The sequence below is a fragment of the Talpa europaea genome (genome assembly GCF_964194135.1).
Source record: "Talpa europaea genome assembly, chromosome: 8".
Taxonomy (NCBI): domain Eukaryota; kingdom Metazoa; phylum Chordata; class Mammalia; order Eulipotyphla; family Talpidae; genus Talpa; species Talpa europaea.
Window position 1 is genome coordinate 96023960 of NC_140075.1, and position 20585 is coordinate 96044544.

General features: G+C 41.0%; 1 protein-coding gene across 2 annotated transcripts in view; it reads right to left on the minus strand.

Annotated features, from left to right (window-relative positions):
• Positions 1-235: 235 nt before the first annotated feature.
• DCAF5 (DDB1 and CUL4 associated factor 5) overlaps positions 236-20585 on the minus strand; it is a gene marked incomplete at both ends in the record, with an annotated part of 94034 nt that continues 73684 nt past the window's right edge. For both annotated transcript variants that reach the window (XM_084239950.1, XM_084239949.1), the window contains 2 exons: positions 236-2005; positions 8167-8294. In XM_084239950.1, coding sequence (XP_084096076.1) covers positions 236-2005; positions 8167-8294 — 1898 coding nt within the window. The remainder of the gene's footprint in view (positions 2006-8166; positions 8295-20585) is intronic.

Here is a 20585-nt window from a genome sequence, read left to right on the forward strand (position 1 = left end):
TCTCACTGGAAAGGAGTCACTTGGATTTTTCCCCTTAACACAGCACAAGCCAACGGCCTGCTAAACATTCAGACCCATTGTTAAATAGAAGGGAGCAGCATCAGACACAAAATTTCAGGCCCTGGTTTTATGTGCCTTTAATACTTTTTTTCCTTTCCTCTGTGTTCACTAAACAGGATTTTTTTTTTTTTAATAAAGCTACTTTTTGTAGCCTTTTGTTTTCCCTTTATATTTATCATGTTTTTAATTTCTTCTCTGAGGAGGAATTCTCTGAATCTGTATCTTCCAATTCAACTCGGTGCCTTTTGAGGACACTATGGCCATGAACAGCCTTGTTGTTGTCTGTGCCTGGGGGTTCAGTGGGGTCCTCTCTTGTTCCAGCATTCGAGGTCTCACAGGTCATTTCAGACCCACAACAATCTTTGTGTAGAAGTGTCCCTGTCAGGGACAAATTATCATGGTCACTGTCCGAATGTCCTGGGGAAGAGTAGGCCACTGACTCCAGTTCCCCAAAGTTCTGCCCATTGTTGTGGGGATGAGGGGGGCGGGGGTGTAAGCGTCCATTGTTGTGGTTGGCACAGATGGTTTCGAGGCTCCTCTCTTCGTTGTCATCAGACTGGGTCCTGGAACAGTTGCCAGACCCGCTGCTGAGAGCGGAGCCAGATGCCTTAGGAATAGGAGGAGAGGGAGGCTCCTCAGCCCGGTTGCTCAGAGCCTTGCTCAGGGCCTTTCCATTGAGCTTCTTGGTTTCAAAGGAGTGTTCTACAGAACCACCATTGTTAGAGTCCTGATAGGTATCCTCTGGCACCTCTGCCCAAGGATGGCTGCCATGATCATGACCTGGGCCATTGCTGGGATTTCTGGCAGAAGTCCCTTCTTTAAAATTGTCCTTACTGCGGCCTTCTGGGGGCAGGTCCTGGTTCCTCTGGGCCATGACCATATTTATACAGGCTTCCTTACTGGAAGAAGGAGCTGGGTTGTCCTTGTGGCTGGTTCCTGCTCTCCCTTCATCTGCTTCTCCAGACACCACAGAGCTCTCTCCATCTTTGTTATTTGAGTAGGAGATATAGGAGTAGCGCAGCCACTTGTAAGCTTTATAAATCTTTCGCTCAACTGACTCAATGTCAGAAGTGGGTGATGCCCGACTAGGCTGAATCTCCAGAGTGGAAGTACTCCGCTCAGGTGATGAGGTGGGGGAGGAGGAGAGGTCATCCACTTTGATCTGGGGGTAATCATAGTTGTCCTCCCCAATGTAGGTGTTGGTGGGTTTGGCGGGGACACTAGGTCTCTCCTCTCGTGGGGCCTTCTGCCTGCGACGCATTGCATTCCGCTGCCGGGTGGAGGAGCGGCGTTCATTCAGCTCCTCCTCATCCTCAGAGCTGCTGGAGCTGCTGGAACTGCTGGACTCATCTTCAGGGCTGGGTGACCGTGGCCTAGGGAAGAGATCTGTGTCCAGTTCAACCTCACAGGCGTTCTCTTCAGAATCAGACTCGTTGGAAAGGGCCAGGAGGCGTTTGTCCTGGTAGCGCCGCAGCGCAGATAGGCGCTGCTGGCGAGAGGCTGCGTCCTCACACGTGGGTGGTGGTGGTGTTGATGCTACTGCATTGGTGGTGGTGACCCGCAGGGGCCCTAAGTGGAAGGCGCTGTCAGCGGACTCATCCACTGTAGGCGGAGGGGAACGGGGCAGCGAGGCGGAGGACTCAGAGTCAGTGTAGCCCGAGCGCTCACTAACCCCTGCGTGCAGCTGGAGGATAGTGCTCTCGCTAAGGTCACTGTCTGAGTCGGAGCTCCAGCCCTCAATCTCACGGCGCACCAAGGAGTCAAAGAAGGCCATCATCCGGGGGTCTTCTTGCACAGACTGGTTGGCGTAGTCATGAGACAGGCCACTTCCACTGTTCAACACAAGGCTGATGTATTCTTCGTGGGTATAAAGGCAGCGGGAGTCATCCTCAATCCGACCATCCAGGTCTCCAGTACAGCCTGGCTGCTTGTAGGGGCTCCAGATCTGCACAGAAGGTAAAAAACAATACCAACAAGGACTGATTGGAAAGTATTCGAAAGCTGGTGGGAACTTCCCCAGATCCTCCCTGTCATGTAGCCAGGAGTTACTAACCAACTTTAAAAACACCAGGATGGATTATATGGGTTACATGTGAAAACTAAGGCTTCTAGAGTCAGATGGGGGAGAAACATGGCCTAGAGTTAGGAGACCTGAGGCCTGGTCTCTAGGCCCAGGATAATTACATACTCCCTCCCCTATAAGCCTCCTCCCCTTAGCTTCCTTTATTAGTAGTATGGAAAATGACAAAACCCCCTCTTCATAATCTCAGAGAATGGAGGTTGATTTGAAGATTGAGCAATGTGTTCAAAACTCTCAGAAGATTGAGCTGTGCAGAGGTACCACTTTTTTAAAATGAAAACAGACACGGCAGACAGTCCTCTGTGACAGTTCATATTTCAGCCTATATCTCACTCCACCTCTCCCCAACTCTAACATTTCTATTTTTAACTAATGGGAATTGCTTACTGGAGCTTGATAAGAATAACCAACTGCCTACACTGCAGTTCACTCCTGGACATGCAGGCATCAGTTACCCAGGAAACTGGGTTCTCTTAACCTGGAAGCTTCTGACTTGCTCCCCAACTCTTCTGTTAGCTGCAGAATAGGTAGGATACCCTCTTCCACCCAGATTGTGGTCCCATTTCTTAATTCCCCTCTATTCAGTGATCAGAGACATAGGTTTATAGTTTAAAGGTGGCAAAACTAAGATTCAAACTCAGGGCTAAACACAGAAGTCCAACTTTACATACTAAACAAGTTATGTAAAAATCAAATTCAAGGTAATTAAGCTGTTACTACAAATGAGAATGATCAACTTTCACCTGATTGTCAGACTGGTCCACAGAGCAGTACAGGATAACTTAGTTAATTCAGGAAATAGCTACGGCAACTCAGATGCAATTCCAGGCATTTCCCCCCCCAACAGGCTGGTGTCTATCTTTAGATGGCACCCAACCCAGAAAGCAGTGACCCTTCATTCCCTGTTCTCCATGAAGACAATGGTTTTGTTTCCCCAAAGCTATGTTGGGATAAAGTTTCCTGTGGCCTAATTCTGCCATGCTTTACTTGGAACTCTTGGGAGGTGAGATCTCTTTAAAAGGGTTCCCTGTTCAAGAGGGATTAAACCTTCTAGATTAGGTCCTTTATAGAAATTCCCAACACAGATTCACTCCAACTGTGTTCCATGCCCAAAACTCCTCAGGTAGTCTAGCATTTCTCCAGGTTCATAACCTTACCCAGGGAGTTTTAAGATTGTGGTTTTCAAGCTTTGGAGTGCGTGAGAATCACCTAAAGTATAAAGTCAATATTGATACCTAAACCCCATTCTAGTGTTTCTGATTAAGTCATGGTTAGGTTTAGGATTTTGCTTTTTTTTTTTTTTTAACTTTTCCTTTCTTATTTTGATCCATATATCTGGTGGCATTTTTAAAATTGCATTATTCTTATTCATTTGCAACGCTGTACATGATTTTGGGTATAGGTTCGCAACCCTGCAGATATATATTACATTACACCTACCACCAAAGCATCCATAATCCTCTACCATAGTCCACTGGGTCCCCTCTTCCCAGGATTTTCATTTTTAACAAGCACTTATGAATGAGTAAGTAAGTGTGTGAGTTGGGGGATGGGGACAGCTAACTTTTAAAAACACTGGAATATAGTCAGCATAAAATAAATAGCAGTAAATAAAGGTTTTGTCTAGAAATTCTCAAATTCTTTGTGAGACTCAATGTTTGGGAAACATTTAGATACAGCCTCCAATAAGGGGACTATCTCTGTGAACAGATGGCTTAGGGAATAAAAGTTTTGTGGCTTACAAAGGAAGCTGAGAGGTCCAAGAGGCATGTTTTTTGGTCTTGTTATACATTCTGTCATTTCCCCAGTTAAAAAAAAAAATGACAAAATGCTACTAATCATGTCATTTAATATGAAGATAAATCCATATGTATTTCACAAAAACTAAGACCGTAAAATAATAATGGTGAGATGCTGGTCCAACTAACCGGCAAGACAGTTTCTAGGTTCTAATCTCTTACCACCCATCCCCCCACCAAGTTTTCACTTTAGGAATGAAAATCATAACACTGAAAGTCAGCTTTTATTTGAGTTCTGGAATGCATTAAGTTGAGGTATACCTTCATTCCTGAAGCTTGAAGTAATGGAACAAAATGCTGGACCAAGAAGCAGGAGACTCAAGTATGGATTCCCACTCTGCCCCTAGTTGGCTGGTGACCTTGGGTGAAGTTTAGTTCCCTCATTACACAGTGAATTAGATCGGTTTCATACAATCCTTATACTCAGAAAAAAGCTAAATCCCCTTCCCAGTAAGCCAACCTCCAATCCTCAAGGGACTGTACAGAGCTGTGGAAGTAGGTAGAATAGAACAGGCAGAAGCCCAGTTCTATCACTTTACATGGCTCTGGGCAAATGACCAAAGGGCAACCTATCCTTGAGTCTCTTTCTCATCGGTGGAATGAGAATGAAGAAATGACACAACAAATAGGAGAGCACCAATAAATGTAGTGCTTTCTTATTCATTTGGCCAACATCTCAACTAGAACATTTTATTCTATCTCCAGGCTTTGAAACACCAGAAATACTGACCATCTCTCTATTATGTTGATCCTCCATCCTTGAAATATCAACTTTAAACACTTATGAAGTTGTTTATTTCTCTATACTGACATCAACAACTCAAGTGAAGCAACAAAAACACAGTTTCCTGTTGCTTTTTAATGTGGCTAGACATGTCTTCTCATGGGGCAAGGCTCTTGGAAAAGGGGGGAGAGGTGAAAAGTTTCTCAAGTCCAGTGAAAAGTTTAGCTCAGGAGGAGTCAGATGCAGTTCAGTTCTTATTCAAACCTTATCAAAATGGAAAGAAGTAACAATGGTTCTGATCTACTCTCAGGTGATTATTACGTGTTTGTCAGTAGCTCTCAGCCCTTTTCTCTCTTTTCACGATTATGCTAAATTTAGAAAAATTGCATAGGTAAGGTCTTAAGTTGCTTTTTATGATTCCTCATACTTTCCAATTTGGTTTCCAAGATCCTCTGGGCCTATCTCCGTCCTACCGTCCCAGACTTCTACCTTGCTCTCCCTTCTTGTGCTTTTCATTTTGATCAGGCGATGATTTTCTCAACAGGTCCATACCTGCCTGCTTCTGAGCATTTATTTATCAGCACAAAGCCTATGACACAGGGGTGTGACCAATACATATTTACTACTCAGTGTAATGATTAAACCTCCATACCCTCTGCTTGGAATGCCCTTACTGCATTACTCCTTTTCTCCCTTTTGTAGTCTTTATCCTTCAAAACCTGAAGATACCCCCGAAGAAACCTCCCCAGCTCTTGGTTTGCATTTTCCATTTGTGCACATATTGCATCTTTCACGATCTTTATTTCTTGTCTCTCTTATTGGGTCATCATTTCAAGGGCAATGTGTGTTATCCTTCTTTACCTTTGTGTTCCCTATAGGGCCTAGCACAAACAGCACATAATAGGTATATCACAAATATGGTTTAATAAATGAATACTGGTCTTTGAGAAAAAAATGCCAGCATGCACTCCATCTTGACGCCCACCTTATGTTTAACTACAAAATAAGCCTGCTCTTTTGCCAAGTATGGGCATTTAGGGGGCTGGAAGACCCCATGTGAGAAGACCCATGTGAAAAGAGACTTGCCCCACAACACGAATTATTCTTCTCTGGGCCAGAAGGCAGCAAAAAAGATAAGACAAGAGAAGGTGGAACAGAAAGAGAGGTGAAGAGAAAAGCAGGTCTCAGGTTGGACAAGAAATGATACTACTCTGAGTTATTAATCCTCTCAGAAATAGCAAGCAGGAAAGTGAGATTTATTAAAATAATCAGAAATTATCAGGCACAGGTAATTCACAAGGTACGGTTGGGTGGCAAGTCACTGTTAGCATCCTCACTTGACAGAAGGGAAACAGACTCAAAGAACTAACTGTACTGACTTGAGGTTTCAACTGGCTGAGTATGCCTCCTGGTGAGGTAGGGGTCAGACCTACTGAAACCTGGAAGCAGTGAATTCCGTAGTCCAGTCTGGATAACCTCACAAAGAAAACATTTTTTCTTTCTCTGAGAACTTGGCTAGTTTCCAACCTATGACCTTTAGAGTAAGGACTCCAGTTGACTAAACAGTAATTGGAGAGACTTAGCACAGAAGCATCCTAGAGTGCACGGCCAAACAGGAATCTCTCTTCTAAAGGAGATGCCCAAGCAGAGCTCTCCGAGAAAGAGAATGATGTCAGCGGGCTTAGTGAAGGCATCCTGCTATGCCAATCCATTAGTCATAGGCCAAAGAAGAAGGAAAGCAATGAAGAGACAAGCCAATTCAAGGACTGCCCAGGTAAAGATCCACTGAGACAGTCAAGCCCAGCAGTGGCATCGGGCTGCCTGCTGCCCTCCCACTAGCACGGTGAATGTGACAGTGCATAGGGAAGACCAATGGACAGGATCACTCCTAGCTTCACCACTAATTAACTGTGTAATAGCCCCAGAATGTTAATTTACTTTAAATTTGTGCATCTGTAGCAAGAAAAATTATCCAGAAGTACTATTGTAGGGCCCAAGGGAAACTATGTAATCATGAAAGTCAGCCTTGATCCATAGGATCAACAGAGACCTAAATAATAAAGCTGAACTAAGGGCAAATAAAAATACTGACCCATACTTAGCAGCCCCTGCCTCAAAACCAACTTCGTTTAACTCTGGATTGATTTTTAAGAACACAGTAAAGGGGCCTCCCTGGTGGCGCAGCGGTTGAGCACTGGGCTGCGAAGCTGCCCGCAGCCTTTGCAACACTGGTTCAATCCCCGGCTGCCGGCGAGAGTCCCACATGGCATGCAGACCTTTCCAGCTGTGCCCGCTGCTCCCCTCAGTAGTGTACTTCATCATTCTGCCTGTTCTGCTCCCCGCTCTGGCTCTGGTGAATTCTCTCACCCTCCCATGCTTCTGACTGTACCCAGTGCTTGTATAAATAAAAATAAATAAATCTTAAAAAAAAAAAAAAAAGAACACAAGTAAATAAAAGAACTACCAAATTATCACAAACCAATTTTCACTTCCCCCTGAAATCTTCAATGTCATTTTAGGGGTAAAAATGAGAAGTTTTAACTTTCTGCACTATTATCATTTAGTTTACTTAAAAGTCAACTGTCAACAGGGTTCCAACAATTCATCATTTGCCCTGAACTCTCATTTTTTTCAGATCTCATTTTTTCTAGCATTGTGAATGATGGGCAGTGGGCCACCCTTCTATGTACACAGGCCAGGTTGGGTCTGTCAGTTGCAAGATAGAAAAATATTCCTTAGCAGGGTTAAGTTTATTCAGTCAATGTACAGTTGATGCAAGTGTCTTGCCTCAATCAACACTCAATGGTTTTTGATATGTCCTGAGACAATTTAACTATAGTTCTGGTAGTGATTTATATACGAGCCACATTAGCACAGTGATTAATGCAAAGTACACATTGAGTAACTGAGGTGATAGTGGCTTCCTAATCTGTAGATGAGGTTTAGAAAGCAGAATTCATTCCATTTTCTTTTTCTTTATTTTTTTTAAAGATTTATTTTCATTTACTTATGAATATAAGAACTGGGGCATAGGCCATAGGTGAGAGGAGCAAGAAGATTTACCAGAGAGAGTGGGGAGCAGAACAGGTGGAACTACTGAAATACACTGCTGAGCGGAGCGGTAGGGGAGACAGGAGAGGTCTGCTGTGCCATGTGGGTTATCTCCCTGGCCGGGGATCGAACTCAGCAGCAGTGGCTGACAATAGCTTCACGGTGCTGAGACTGATCTCCTGCACCACCAGGCAGCCTCCAGAATTCTTTTAGATTCCAGATCAAAGGTCATTGGAAATGTAGCAGCACAAAAGATAGTATCTACAAGACACCTTATGTTTCACATTTTTTAAAATGGTCTCAAACCATACCTTTTAATATCATTTTTTCCCAGTATTTTGTAATATGTCAAAATAATTGAGAATTCTAATAGAACTTTAATATGATATTAGGTTTTGAATTGAATTGTAATAATTTCTCCAAGAGGACAGAGGGGAAGGAAGGTACCTCACCTTGATAATCTTTTCTACACCAGAAGAGCAGATCATGTAGGTGTGGGGGTTAAATCGGACCTGGTTAACAATAGACCGATGCCCTTTCAGCACCATGAAGGCTCCGTTGACCACCCTACCAATGCCACCTGGGAAGATAGAAGGAAACAAAAATCAAACAATAAAATAGATGAAAGTAAATAGGTTCTAGCAATGGCAGACAAACAGCTTGAACTGGAATGAAATTTTTATTAACTAATACCACCAGCAGAAATGTTTAAGCTTACAGATAAAGTTGCTATGGAAAGAGAGAAGATGAAATATCTCTCAGCATATGTGCTCTTACCAAGAACCTTTATTTAGCCTTTAAGCATTGCCCACATCCACCCACTGCAATTCCATTGTCAATGAAGCCACAGCCACTTAAAATATTTCTCAAGTTTTTGATCCCCAAGATAGAATCCAAGTGTTACCTTAGAAAAGGCCAGTCATGAGCAAAATGAGAGTAACCTGCTTGGGAACAGTTAGGCAGCTGAGCTAGGGACATGCAGAACCAGAAGCATGGAATTGCTTAAATGCAACACACTCCAAAATCTCTGATCCACTGGCCCTCAATTTCTATGATGAAGACAGCAAACAAAACAAACATAAAAATCAGTGGGAAAATAATGATGAAACTGTTTTTCTCCTCTAGGTATGTGGGAAAATTAAAAATAAAGATTTGGGTCACATTAATAATAAGCAGAGCCCAAGTATTGAGAATTTGAATTAGAAAACAGGCTGTAAAGCTACCATGTATGGATTAAAAGCAAGAGGTCACTGAAAGAAAGCTGTATATTAAGGACCATTTTACAGGTTTCCTTCTTCAATGACTCAGAAAAGTACCACAGGCCTGGAATTTATAACAGACAAAGATGTCATCATTTCTGAACTTGAGATAAGCACAAAGGTTCAACATCACTGGTAAAAGGTATCACACCCACACAGAACATAGGCACCCAAATTTTGAACAAGGCTGCTTCTAAGCAACCATCAACAGTTCACTATACATAGGTCAACCTGTGCACTGGCCAACTGGCAAATGGGCAACACTGAAATTAGGAAGGGACAAGTCCCACCAGCAACAGGAACCAGATGGCTGGAAAGGGGCTGATGGAAGACATGAAAATAAGTCAGGCAGGAGACAAATTTGCATTTCAAAGAAAGACTGTTGGTTCTCAGGAAGAAGGTAAATGTCCTTAATCTTCTCAGATTTAGATATTAACACATCCAAGATACCAAGAACAAAGTTAAGTATATGAGAAACTGAAAATGTTTAACTGAATTTAGTGAAGAACACTGTTAAGAGTGGGCATAAAAAAATCATTTTTGGTCAGATTAAAAAAAAGGCAGATTATGGATTAGAAGATACTTTCAGCATTTCATGGGAAAACTTCATCTTGTAGCTCTGTATTGGGGCATCAAAGAAAATCCTTGCAGAATGCACTGATAGGGCAAGATGATGAACAAATAAAGGAGTACTACTTTCATAGGGGGAAATTGAAAAAAAATCAGGTATTAGTCATTATTCAAATTATACAATGGACAACAAATCTCTTTAATTATCAATTCCTTCCCTGAATTATAAAAATTGGATTTAGTGATAGTCACCAAAGAATCCAATGGTTGATTCAATCTTCATCCTACTCATCTCATATGACCTGTCAGTAAAACTCAACGTAATTGCCTCCCTTTGATACACTTTTTCCACTTATAGTCCTAGATCATCCTCTCCTCATTTTCTTGCTACCTCATTGATCTCCTTTTTTGGCTCCATCCTCTGACTTCTTAATATTAGAATGCCTTAGGGCTCAGTACTTGGTCCCTTCTCTTAACTAGCTATATTCACTGACTTGCTGATCTCCTTCAGTCTTAAGGTTGTAAAAACTACCCATATGCCACCAAAACTCAATTTTTATGTTTAGTCCAAACCTTTCCCTTGACTCTAGACCTCTATATCCAAACCGTATTTAGCATCTTTATCTGAATGTTAGGGACATGCTCCCCTTTTCTTTCTCAATTTAATCTATCAAGAAATCCTAGTGCTTTTTACCTTCAGATTACATCTAGATTACAACCACTGTTACCTTAGGTAATCACCTGTATTATGTGAGACTCCTACTGGTTCTCTCCATTTCTATACTTGGCAGCCCTACTCCCACCATCTATTCTCAAAAGCCAAAGTGATGCTATTAAGTCAGATCAAATCAATCCTTGGCTCACAATTCTCTAGTGACTCCCCAATTTCACTCAGAGTAATAGCCTACATAATTGGACACACTCTGTGTTCCCACTTGCTTTACATCTTTATCTACTATTCCCCCCTTCTTTACTCTGCTCCAACACATTGATTTCCTTGTGATTTCTCAAACACCAGGCATATTCTCACTTCAGAACCTTCACAATGGTTCTAGTGAAATGCTCTTCCCCCAGATTTCTTCATGACTAATTCCCTTACCACTTCAAAGTTTTAGTTCAAACACAACCTTCTCAATGAGGCCTACACTGAACACCCTATTTAAAATTACATTCCTCTGATTCCCAACCTCCCCCACCACAATACCACTTCCCAACCTCTTTATCTCTACTTTTTCTCTCCCATAGCACATCTAACCTTTTAAAGGTACCATATCATTTATTGTTTGTTCCCCCACCCTCCCAGAATATACATTTTTGATGATAGTGCTTTTGTTTCTCTGCTATAGTCCACCCAAAGCCTCTAGAAAAGAACCTAACACAGGTTTTTAGTAGGTTTTTTAGTACATATTTTATGAATGAGTAGAGATGTTAGTGTATTAGACTACAGAATAGAAACATACAGGAAAAAACCAACCTCCATTAGTGTATTCCCTTTTCTAATATATGTATTATCCAACTGTTGATCTTTCTTCATCTTCCCACTGTCAATTTTAGATTTTTTAAATAGCATTTTTACTGTTGTAAGAGCATAAAAATAAAGGGGTTAAAATTCTACCAATCCGTCAGTCCTTTTGTTATAGGACAGGGAGAGGGGCAGCCCAAACCCCGCAAACCTGCCTATTCTAAATGGGTTCTGCCATCCGCCGCATCAACACAAAACATAGGAGACTTTAATGGGAAGGAACTTTAATAAAACTAGGAAACAATACAGGTAAGGCAAAGAGTCTAGTTTCTAAGTGAAGCACCCAAAGTTACCCGTCACCTCGTGGGTAAAAGTCCATCCAAATGGGATTGGCCCAGAGCAAGGCCCCAAAGCCTGCCATGAGTCTAAAGCACCTTCCAGTGGGGACCCACAGCAAAGGGTCAGAAACAATCAGACAAGCCCAGAAGGAAAAGAGCAAAATCAACATCAAAATAAAAGCTGCCATGGTCACCTCCCCACGGGTCTCACCCACATCTGTGTCACCCAGCCCACGACCAAAAGACAAGCGCAGTTTCTTCACATGTCTCTAGGCTCCATGCGCCTCCTCCAGGTCTCCTGGCTCCAACCTGCTTCCTTCCTCAGTCTCTTCTTCAGCTTCTCTTCCTGCTCAGCTCCACCCTCCCTTGGGTGGGGCAGGGAACCTCCCCCTTTCCTGGGGACCACCCTGTTACACTTTGAAATATAAATTCCATGAAAACTTTAACTGATACTCTAAATCTCTTCTAGCCTTCCTTAATTGTCTTTTTTCATGGACTTTGGAGTTATAAGTTGAGTATGTGTGCATGTATACACATACCATTTTCTCATCCCTCTTAGATTGGAGGTTGAGGGCAAGAAAGTGTTTATCTTTTTTTTTTTTAAAGATTTATTTATTTATGCATACAAGAGCTGGGGCACAGGGCAGAGGTGTGGGGGGTGAGAGGATTCACCAGGGACAGAGTGGGGAACAGAGCAGGCAGACTGACCGAAGTACAATGCTGAGGGGAGCAGTGGGCGAGACAGGAGAGGTCTGCCTCATCATGTGCGTAGCTCCCTGGCTGGCCAGGGATCAAACTCAAGCTGCAGAGGCTGCGGATTGCTTCATAGCGCGATGTTTAACCCCTTGGGCCACCAGGGAGACTTGAAAGTGTTTATCTTTAAATACCCACAGAACTTTGCATAATATCTATCTAAGAATACTCCTTAAGTGAACAAACTGAAGTAAATCCATTCATTTTCTGTGGAGCAAGATTTGAGGGAGGGTAAAGCTATGAAACACTAAAGTCTGTCAAGCACCTATTGCGGTAATTAATCTATTTCATTCCTGACTCCACTTATAGAATTAAGAGTTTGCTGCTAAGAGAGACAATGGACTACCACTTTCCCTCACTATATCTAAAAGAGTTTTCCAGTTCTGAAAGAGCCAAGTGAACATTCCCAGAGTCCCCAAGTTTCAAACCATAAGGAAAGTACAACAATCAAGGGTACCAGCAATACAAAGAGAGCAGTGGCTACTTCCTGGGGATCACATAACATTTGATAATTAAGAAAAGCCAGATGGGGACAGTCAGTGCTGTCAGTAAAGCTAAAGAGCTCCACAGAAAGCAATACTTAATTGCACAGAAAAGTCAATTATACTAAGTTCTTCTTTTATCATCTGTATTTCACATGTGTTTGCAACCAACTACTTGTAAAAATTAAAAACTGTTGTTCCTCCAAATAAATGGAAGGAAAAAGCAGATGCCCTGGCCCATGAGAGCGAAGGCATGTCTAGAAAAAGTAGAAAAGACAGAGCATGCTCACATATGCAGGCCCATGAAAATTCATTTACAGCTGTTTCCAGCCTACTTCATCAGCCCACTGGCAGTGGGGGTGGCTGCAGTGACTTGGCATGTTTTCCCCCTCCATTCAGGGAAAAATTTGTCATGTAACTTCCCCCTTAAACTACTGATGAGTCAAGAGTGGCCTTTATGTAAGAAAAAATTTAACTCACCATTTGGGAGAGCACCAGAGGAGAATAATATCTTGGTTTCTATAGTTTTTTTTTTTTATTAAAGATTTATTTATTTATGCATACAAGAGCTGGGTACAGGCCAGAGGTGCGGGGGGTGAGAGGATCCACCAGAGACAGAGTGGAGAACAGAACAGGCAGACTGACCGAAATACACTGCTGAAGGGAGCAGTGGGCAAGACAGGAGAGGTCTGCCTTGCCAAGTGGGTTTCTTCCTGGCCGGCCAGGGATCGAACTCGTGCTACAGAGGCTGTGGATTGCTTCATAGTGTGGTGCTTAATCCCTTGCGCCACCAGGGAGGCCCAGTTTCTATAGAGTTTTTCAGAGGAATATTAAAAGGGAGAATACTTTCTTAATGAGGAATAATAATCACTGGGTAGCTTCTGAGTACCCTCACAATAGTCCTCTGAAAGCAGATATTATTACTATTTTTGTTTCTATTGTTAATATTCTTATTTTATAGATGAAGAGACAGAAGTTTGGCATGATTAAACATTTTTTCCAAAGCCTCCAATTAATTAATCAGGACTTAAACCCTGGCCTACCAACCCTATTACATTGTATTTCTTTCCATAAAGAGTAAAGTCTCAGCATAGATGCACATCTCAGAGAAAGCAACTCTATTCTATGAAAAGAAAGCCCTAAAGCCCTTTCCAACAACGGGAAATGGGGAGGATAGAGTTAAATGAATATTTTCTGGAGACACCCACCTCTGCCACACATTGCCAAATCAATTACTTCCATACCTAAGTTACTAAGGAGAAAATGTTTTGGAAATTATAACTCTAATGGATACTAATCTTATTTCTACACATCAATGACAATACCTTACATTTGACAGCACATCATTTTCAGAAAGTTTCCAAGACACTTAAATCATCTCTTGATATGGGGTGAGGAAGGGAAAGAGGCATTTACAGAAGAAACTGAGGGTCAGACAACAATTTTAGGCCTATCTCTCCTTCTAATACACCACACTAGCTCTATCCATAAACTCTTGGTCTGTTTATTTTCAGAATTATCACATAAAAACAGTTGATTTTCCTATATATTTTGAAGGTGTGAAATATTCTGACAGGATTTTTATTTGCCACAGCAAAATCCCCAGAGCTATTTCTTCCTCTATTTTTTATTTTATTTTTTTAAAGATTTATTTATTTATGCATATAAGAACTGGGGTGTAAACCAGAGGTGTGGGGGGTGAGAAGATTCAGCAGACAGAGTGGGGAGCATAACAGGCAGATCTACTGAAATACACTGCTGAGGGGAGCAGTGGGCAAGATAGGAGATGTCTGCCACGCCATGTGGGTTGCTCCCTGGCCAGTTGGGGATAGAACTCGTGCTGCTGTGGCTGGTGATAGCTTGATAGTGCTGTCTTTAACCCCTGCGCCACCAGGGAGGCCCCTTCCTCTATTTTTTAAAGAGGTTTTTAGAAATGAGTTGTTAATATACATCAACTGAAAAAACAAACAAACAAACAAAACCAAGCCTAATCTTGCAGGTAGCAAGTCTTACAGTGGGTATGGGTCTTACATCTCATGATCACTGCCTAGTCTACTAGGAAGCCCAATGCTTTAGCCAATTCATTAAATCACTATTGTTTATAAATACATTTCACTTCTTTGGCATTTGTATAGAAAAAAAAAAAAAAAGCCCCAGTAATTGACAGTCCTGAACAAGAAAGAGGAAAAGAAAAAGATGACCCTGCTTTTGGCTCACATTTCAGGACTGCTCTCCATCTAGTGTTCTCAGCATGTGGCAAGCACTGGGAGGCACACAGCAGGCACTCAATAAATGTTGATTGCTTGTCATCTAGAGTCAAGTTCTGATTATACCATTAGGGCATAGAACAAACAGCAAGCCCACAGGCCTACATTAACCTGCATAATATTTTACATTCAACTGCCATGCATAGAAAGAGCAAGGTCAGCCCCCTTCCATACTTGTTTAAGTCAAAGAGGTAGTGGGTTAGATTAGGAATTTCCTGACAGGCCGCTCATCATCTAAGCAGTCAAAGTTAGAACCCAAAGGTAACATTAGCTCTTCTATGTTTTGTTTGGCCTGCTGAACCTGGCTGAATATTTTTTTAAATTATGAATTAACTGCCAACATTTAAAAACAGATTACATATAGAAATGAGAGGTGCCAACTAAGTGTCACTGAAACCCGGGTGAATAGTAGGGCTGAAAATAGAATGACTGAAAGCCAGTACAAAAAACCTTCACACTCCCTCCCCCAGCCCACTTGGCCTGCTTATGCTCCACATAAGCAGAGGCCTGGAATTGCCAACAGGAATTCACCTAAAGAGGTTCTGGATTGGGGACACCAAGTACAGCTGTGAGTTGGATTAAACAAAAAATAGATATGTGTGAGCCACAGCTCTAGTCGCCTAATTTGGCTCTCAGAACCACGGTTCAATTGCCAGGCAAAGTTCTCCAGATAAGAGATCAAAGATTCCTAAACTGGCTGATTTCAAAAGTAGAAACTCAATAGAGAACACCCAAAATTGAAAATGCAAAAATAAGTGCACGTTATAGAGAGAGAAAGGAATTTTACAATTAAAAAAACACATTGTAATAATATTTGGTTTAAAAGTTATATACCTGCATTGCTTTGGTAAAAAGTACATTATCATAAAAATAGAAAATGAGTGAATAAAGAGTAAGAAAGAATAGTCAAATGAATAAGTATAAAGAAATGAATGTGGGTGAGTTGTCAGAATTGTGGCAGAAAGGCTGAATTCCCAATTAAGATAAGGTTTGCTAAAAATAAGGCCAAAAGGTGCTTTATTTACATGTAGAGCAAAATAACCATCAAAGGGAAAGACTTGCTGTGATAGACTGATGCTGTAATGTTAAAGGATAATACAGTGAAATTCCTCAACTACCAATTAGAGAACCCAATAAGAGAGATAATGATAAGGTCCTATCTTTGTGTATAATGAAACCCAAACACTAAGTAAAGGATGTGGATCCAGTAACCATATCCAGGCTACGTAGAAATGATGGGCTTTTAGCGAACTCTAAGTACGAGAAGATCATGAGTTCTGTGACCTCAAATAATCTTATGTCAGCCCCAGCATATTTTCTGAAATACCAGGTAGCACATTCATATCAAGGAGCCAAAGATTTTCTCCAGTCTAATCAGACTACATCTGTTTAATTTACTCAGCTAATCCTTAAACATAGGCTGAACAAATCCAGAGGTGAGAAATCAGTACAACAAAGAAACTTATTTGAAGAAATGCTAGATAAACTTGAGGGTACCATCTCTGGAGAAGATCATGAGTTCTGTGACCTCCAAATAATCATGTCAGCCCCAGCATATTTTCTGAAATACCAGGTAGCACACTGGTATTCAGAAGATTTAGAAGCCACTTTCAAATGCATAAAAGGCTGAGGAGGAAGGACAACAAGGTCCATTTTCAGTAAGCCACAACTCAAGATACCAGGAAGAACTTTCTAATTACTGCAATTACCCTCGGGCAACAAGCACCCTATCACAGTGGGCATCCTAGCAGAGGTTTTAATTTTACCTCACAAAAGTGTGTTTTAAAATATGTAAGTTATAACTCAAGAAAAAAATTGTGGGGGTAGGTATGTGGACACAAAATTTTGTAGACCACTAGTACAGTATCCCTACAGTGTCTGCAGGGATGTCATTTTCATTTTCAATCAGTTAAAATTTTTCATTGTGGTTTATTCTTTGACCAAGGTTATTTATTATCTTTTATTTTTCATTGAGGAGTAAGAAAAGATATAGAAAACAGCATTAAAAATATAGCTTAATGAAATTCACAAGGTGAACATCCTAATAACTAATACCCAGGTCAAGAAATGGAATTTTCCTGGCCATCCAGGTCTTTTTGTGGCTCATTCCAAATACAACAACTCATACTAAAATACCTATTACCCTGACTTGTATATTAATCATTTCTCTGCAGTTTTAAATAATTTTATCTAAGTATGCATCCCTAACTACTTTTGTCTTTTTTTAAAATTTAGTATCTATTTAGATTTCTTAAACAACAGATTTCCTCCTATCCTTCCTTTTTTCATCAGAATGTTGAAGAACAAGCCTCATTTGACCTATAGTTTCTGAGGGTTTGGATTTTGTGGATTGTGCACTCAGACTGTACTGCAGTATATTCCTCTGTACTTCCTGCCAACTGAAAGATGGATCCCAAGTTCTGATTGGATTCAGAGTTGTTTGATTTTGCAAGACTACAGATAGTGTTTTCTTTCATCAGGCACATAATGTCTAATTGTCTTCTTTTGGCCATGTTATCTGCTTTCAATGCTCAGTATTTAGATGTATTAATTCACTGAGGAATGCTATCTGGTTATATTAAAATTATGTATTTTCTTCTTTAAAAATGTCTTTGTGTTAGTTATGTTTTTTGAGGGATATATCCTCTGGATACAGAATTCAAGGTTGACAGATTTTAATTCTTTAAGACTTTAGAGATGTTATTCTATTACATTCTAGATTCCATAGTTTGGCCATCAATTTTATTGTTCCTTATTCACAGCTAATTTATTCATTTTCTTAGGCTCTTTTTGGGCTTTTTCTCACTATCCTTTGTTTTCAAATGTTTAACTTATTTATTAGGTACCATTAGGTGTTACATTTCATTTGCTTGAGAAATTTGTGTCTACCTCTTTTTTTTTTTTTTTAAAGATTTATTTATTTATTTATGCAAGTACTGGGTACAGTCAGAAGCGCGGGAGGGTGAGAGAATTCACCAGAGCCAGAGTGGGGAGCAGAGCAGGCAGAAGGACCGAGTACACTGCTGAGGGGAGCAGCGGGTGGCAGGAGAGGTCTGTGCGCCACGTGGGACCCTCCTCTGGTGGCCGTGGAGCAGCCAGGGATTCAATGGGCGCTGCAGAGGCTGCGGGCAGCTTCACAACCCAGCGATCAACCGCTGCGCCACCAGGGAGGCCACTACCTCTTTTCTTTCTCTTATCCTTCAGTACTTTAATTTCATGTATGTGAGATCATCTGTATTCCACATGTTTCTTACACTCTTTTCTGCTCTTTCCATTATATCTTCTTGCCCTTTAATTTGGATATTTATTGACAAATCTTCTATTTACTAAATCTGTCTTCTGTAGGTTAAACACATCTGATAAATCCTTAGCTTTAGGCAGATTTTTCAGTTTTAGAATCTCTACATTTGTTTTCTAAATATATCCTAATTTTCTGTTGCAATTCTCTATTTTATCCATCTTTCCTTTTATTTTTGTTATATTGATAATATTTAAAGTCCTCTCTGTTAAATTCCATCTCTGAATAGTGTTGTGGTTGAGCTACCAATGATTGTTTTTTCCCCATTACTTATTAGTGGTCACATTTTAATGTCATAACTTTTTTACTGCATGCTAGATATCGAATATAAAAGAACTATAGATATGATCATAGACTGAATTCATATGTTAGAGCCCAACAACCAATGTGACTATATTTAGAGACAGGGGTTTTAAGGAGGTAATTAAGGTTAAATGAAGTCATAAGGGTAGGACTCTTTACATTAGTAAGACAGTGTTCTCATAAAAATAAGGGATACCAGAGATGTGCATGCACATACAAAAGGTCATTTGAGAAGGTGATCAGAGAGAGGCCTCAGGAGAAATCAAACTTGCCAGAGTCTTGGTCTTGAACTTTCAGACTCCTGAACTATGAGAAAATAAATTTCTGTTGTTTAAGTCACCCGTCTGTAGTATATTGTTATGGTAGTCCTAGCAGACCAATACAGAAAATAAAGCTCATTTCTTATGGTGCTTACCCATTCCTCTCTCGATAAAATAAGGTAAATGGCTGGTCATCCTCGATCTAATCAGGAAGAATCAAGTTAGTGTTCTTTAGCCAGAATAAATCTACTTCTGGTTGTAAAGATCTCAAAGGCAAGACTGTGGGGTTGCTTATTGCAGGTTTCTTCCTCAAATCAGTTTGTCTCCTAAGTACCAGGAGATTGCAGGATATTTCACTCAGGCTTTCTGGTCCAGTCCCATCTGCAAGTGCAGCCCTTTTGGGCTTTTGATGGAAAGTCTGGCAAGTCTGTTCTCTGCTCTTAATGTTCTCTCCTTTAGTGGTTTTAAGCTAAACTCTTTATCCTCCGTTGTCATACAGGTTCAAAATCTGGCAAATGCCTTGCGAAGCAGGCCTCTCTCACTAGGTCAACTTAACTCCTAAGCACTGTACCGCTGTGGGAATTTCATTCTGCCTTTCCAGTCCAGCCACTTAGCAACCTGTGTGACACCAGCACTTAGCAAATGTCCTATTGGGAAGACTGGCCAGGTGTTTGGGGTCTCTCTAGATTCCATAATCCTATTAATCAACATGGCCATTAAAAATTAATTTCTTTGACCCTAGTCTGTCTAGGATGCCCAGACTGCAGCCTATACATAGAGTCCCCTCAGAAAGAAAATGGCCAGCATCTTATGCTCAGCTAGGAAGAGCTCTTCCCTCTTTAGAACTTAGTTCTTCTAGCATACTTTGTCACCAAAGCACACTGACATCTTTTAAAATATGGCTTCTGTAATCGATTTTTGTGGTTATGGCAGTGGGAGCGAGCTATTGCATTCTAAGTGGAATCTGAAGTCTAAAGTTACTTTTTAATAGAAATTTCATTGTTTTTAGTTTTTTAATAGAAATTTCATATTTCTTTTTTTCTCAAAATAGTCCCACTTTTTCTACTTCCCCAAAGCTCAGCCTAATATAGTAGTATGAAAATTTTATAATTTACCAACAAAAATATAAACACAAATTAAAATTTTTTGAAGATTTATTTATTTATGCAAGGACTGGGGTGTAGGTCAGAGGTGCAGGGGGTGAGAGGATTCACCAGAGACACAATGGGGAGCAGAACAGACGGATCTACTGACATACAAAGCTGAGGGGAGTAGCAGGTGAGACAGGAGAGGTCTGCTGTGCCAGGTAGGTTAGCTCCCTGGCTAGGGATCTAACTCATGCCACAGTGGCTGGCAATAAGACTTGATGGCACTAAGACTTTTGCCCCTGTGCCACTAGGGAGGCCCCTAAAATAAGACTTCAAGTATTATATTGTTGTCTTAGATTCAAGTTACCATTACAATTATTACTATAATACTATTGATCAAAACAAATATAATTTTAATGTTTTTTTCTTTTTTAAGATTTTTATTTATTTTTGCATAGATGAACTGGGATATAGGCCAGAGATGCAGGGGGTGAGAGGATTCACCAGAGACAGAGTGGGGAACAGAACAGGTGAATCCACTGAAATACACTGCTAAGTGGAGCAGTGGGCAAGACAGGGGGTGTCTGTTGAACTATATGTGGGTTAGCTCCCTGGCTGCGGATTGAACTCAGGCCATGGCGGTGATAGCGCTGAGACTAACCCCTAGGCCACCAGGAATTCCGGCCCACTTTTAATTATTATAAAAACCTATTCCATACAAAGAGAAGTAATTTATTCTAAGTGCCTAGGATGAAGGAGAAGATAAGGGTTAGTTGGGTTATAGCCCTAAA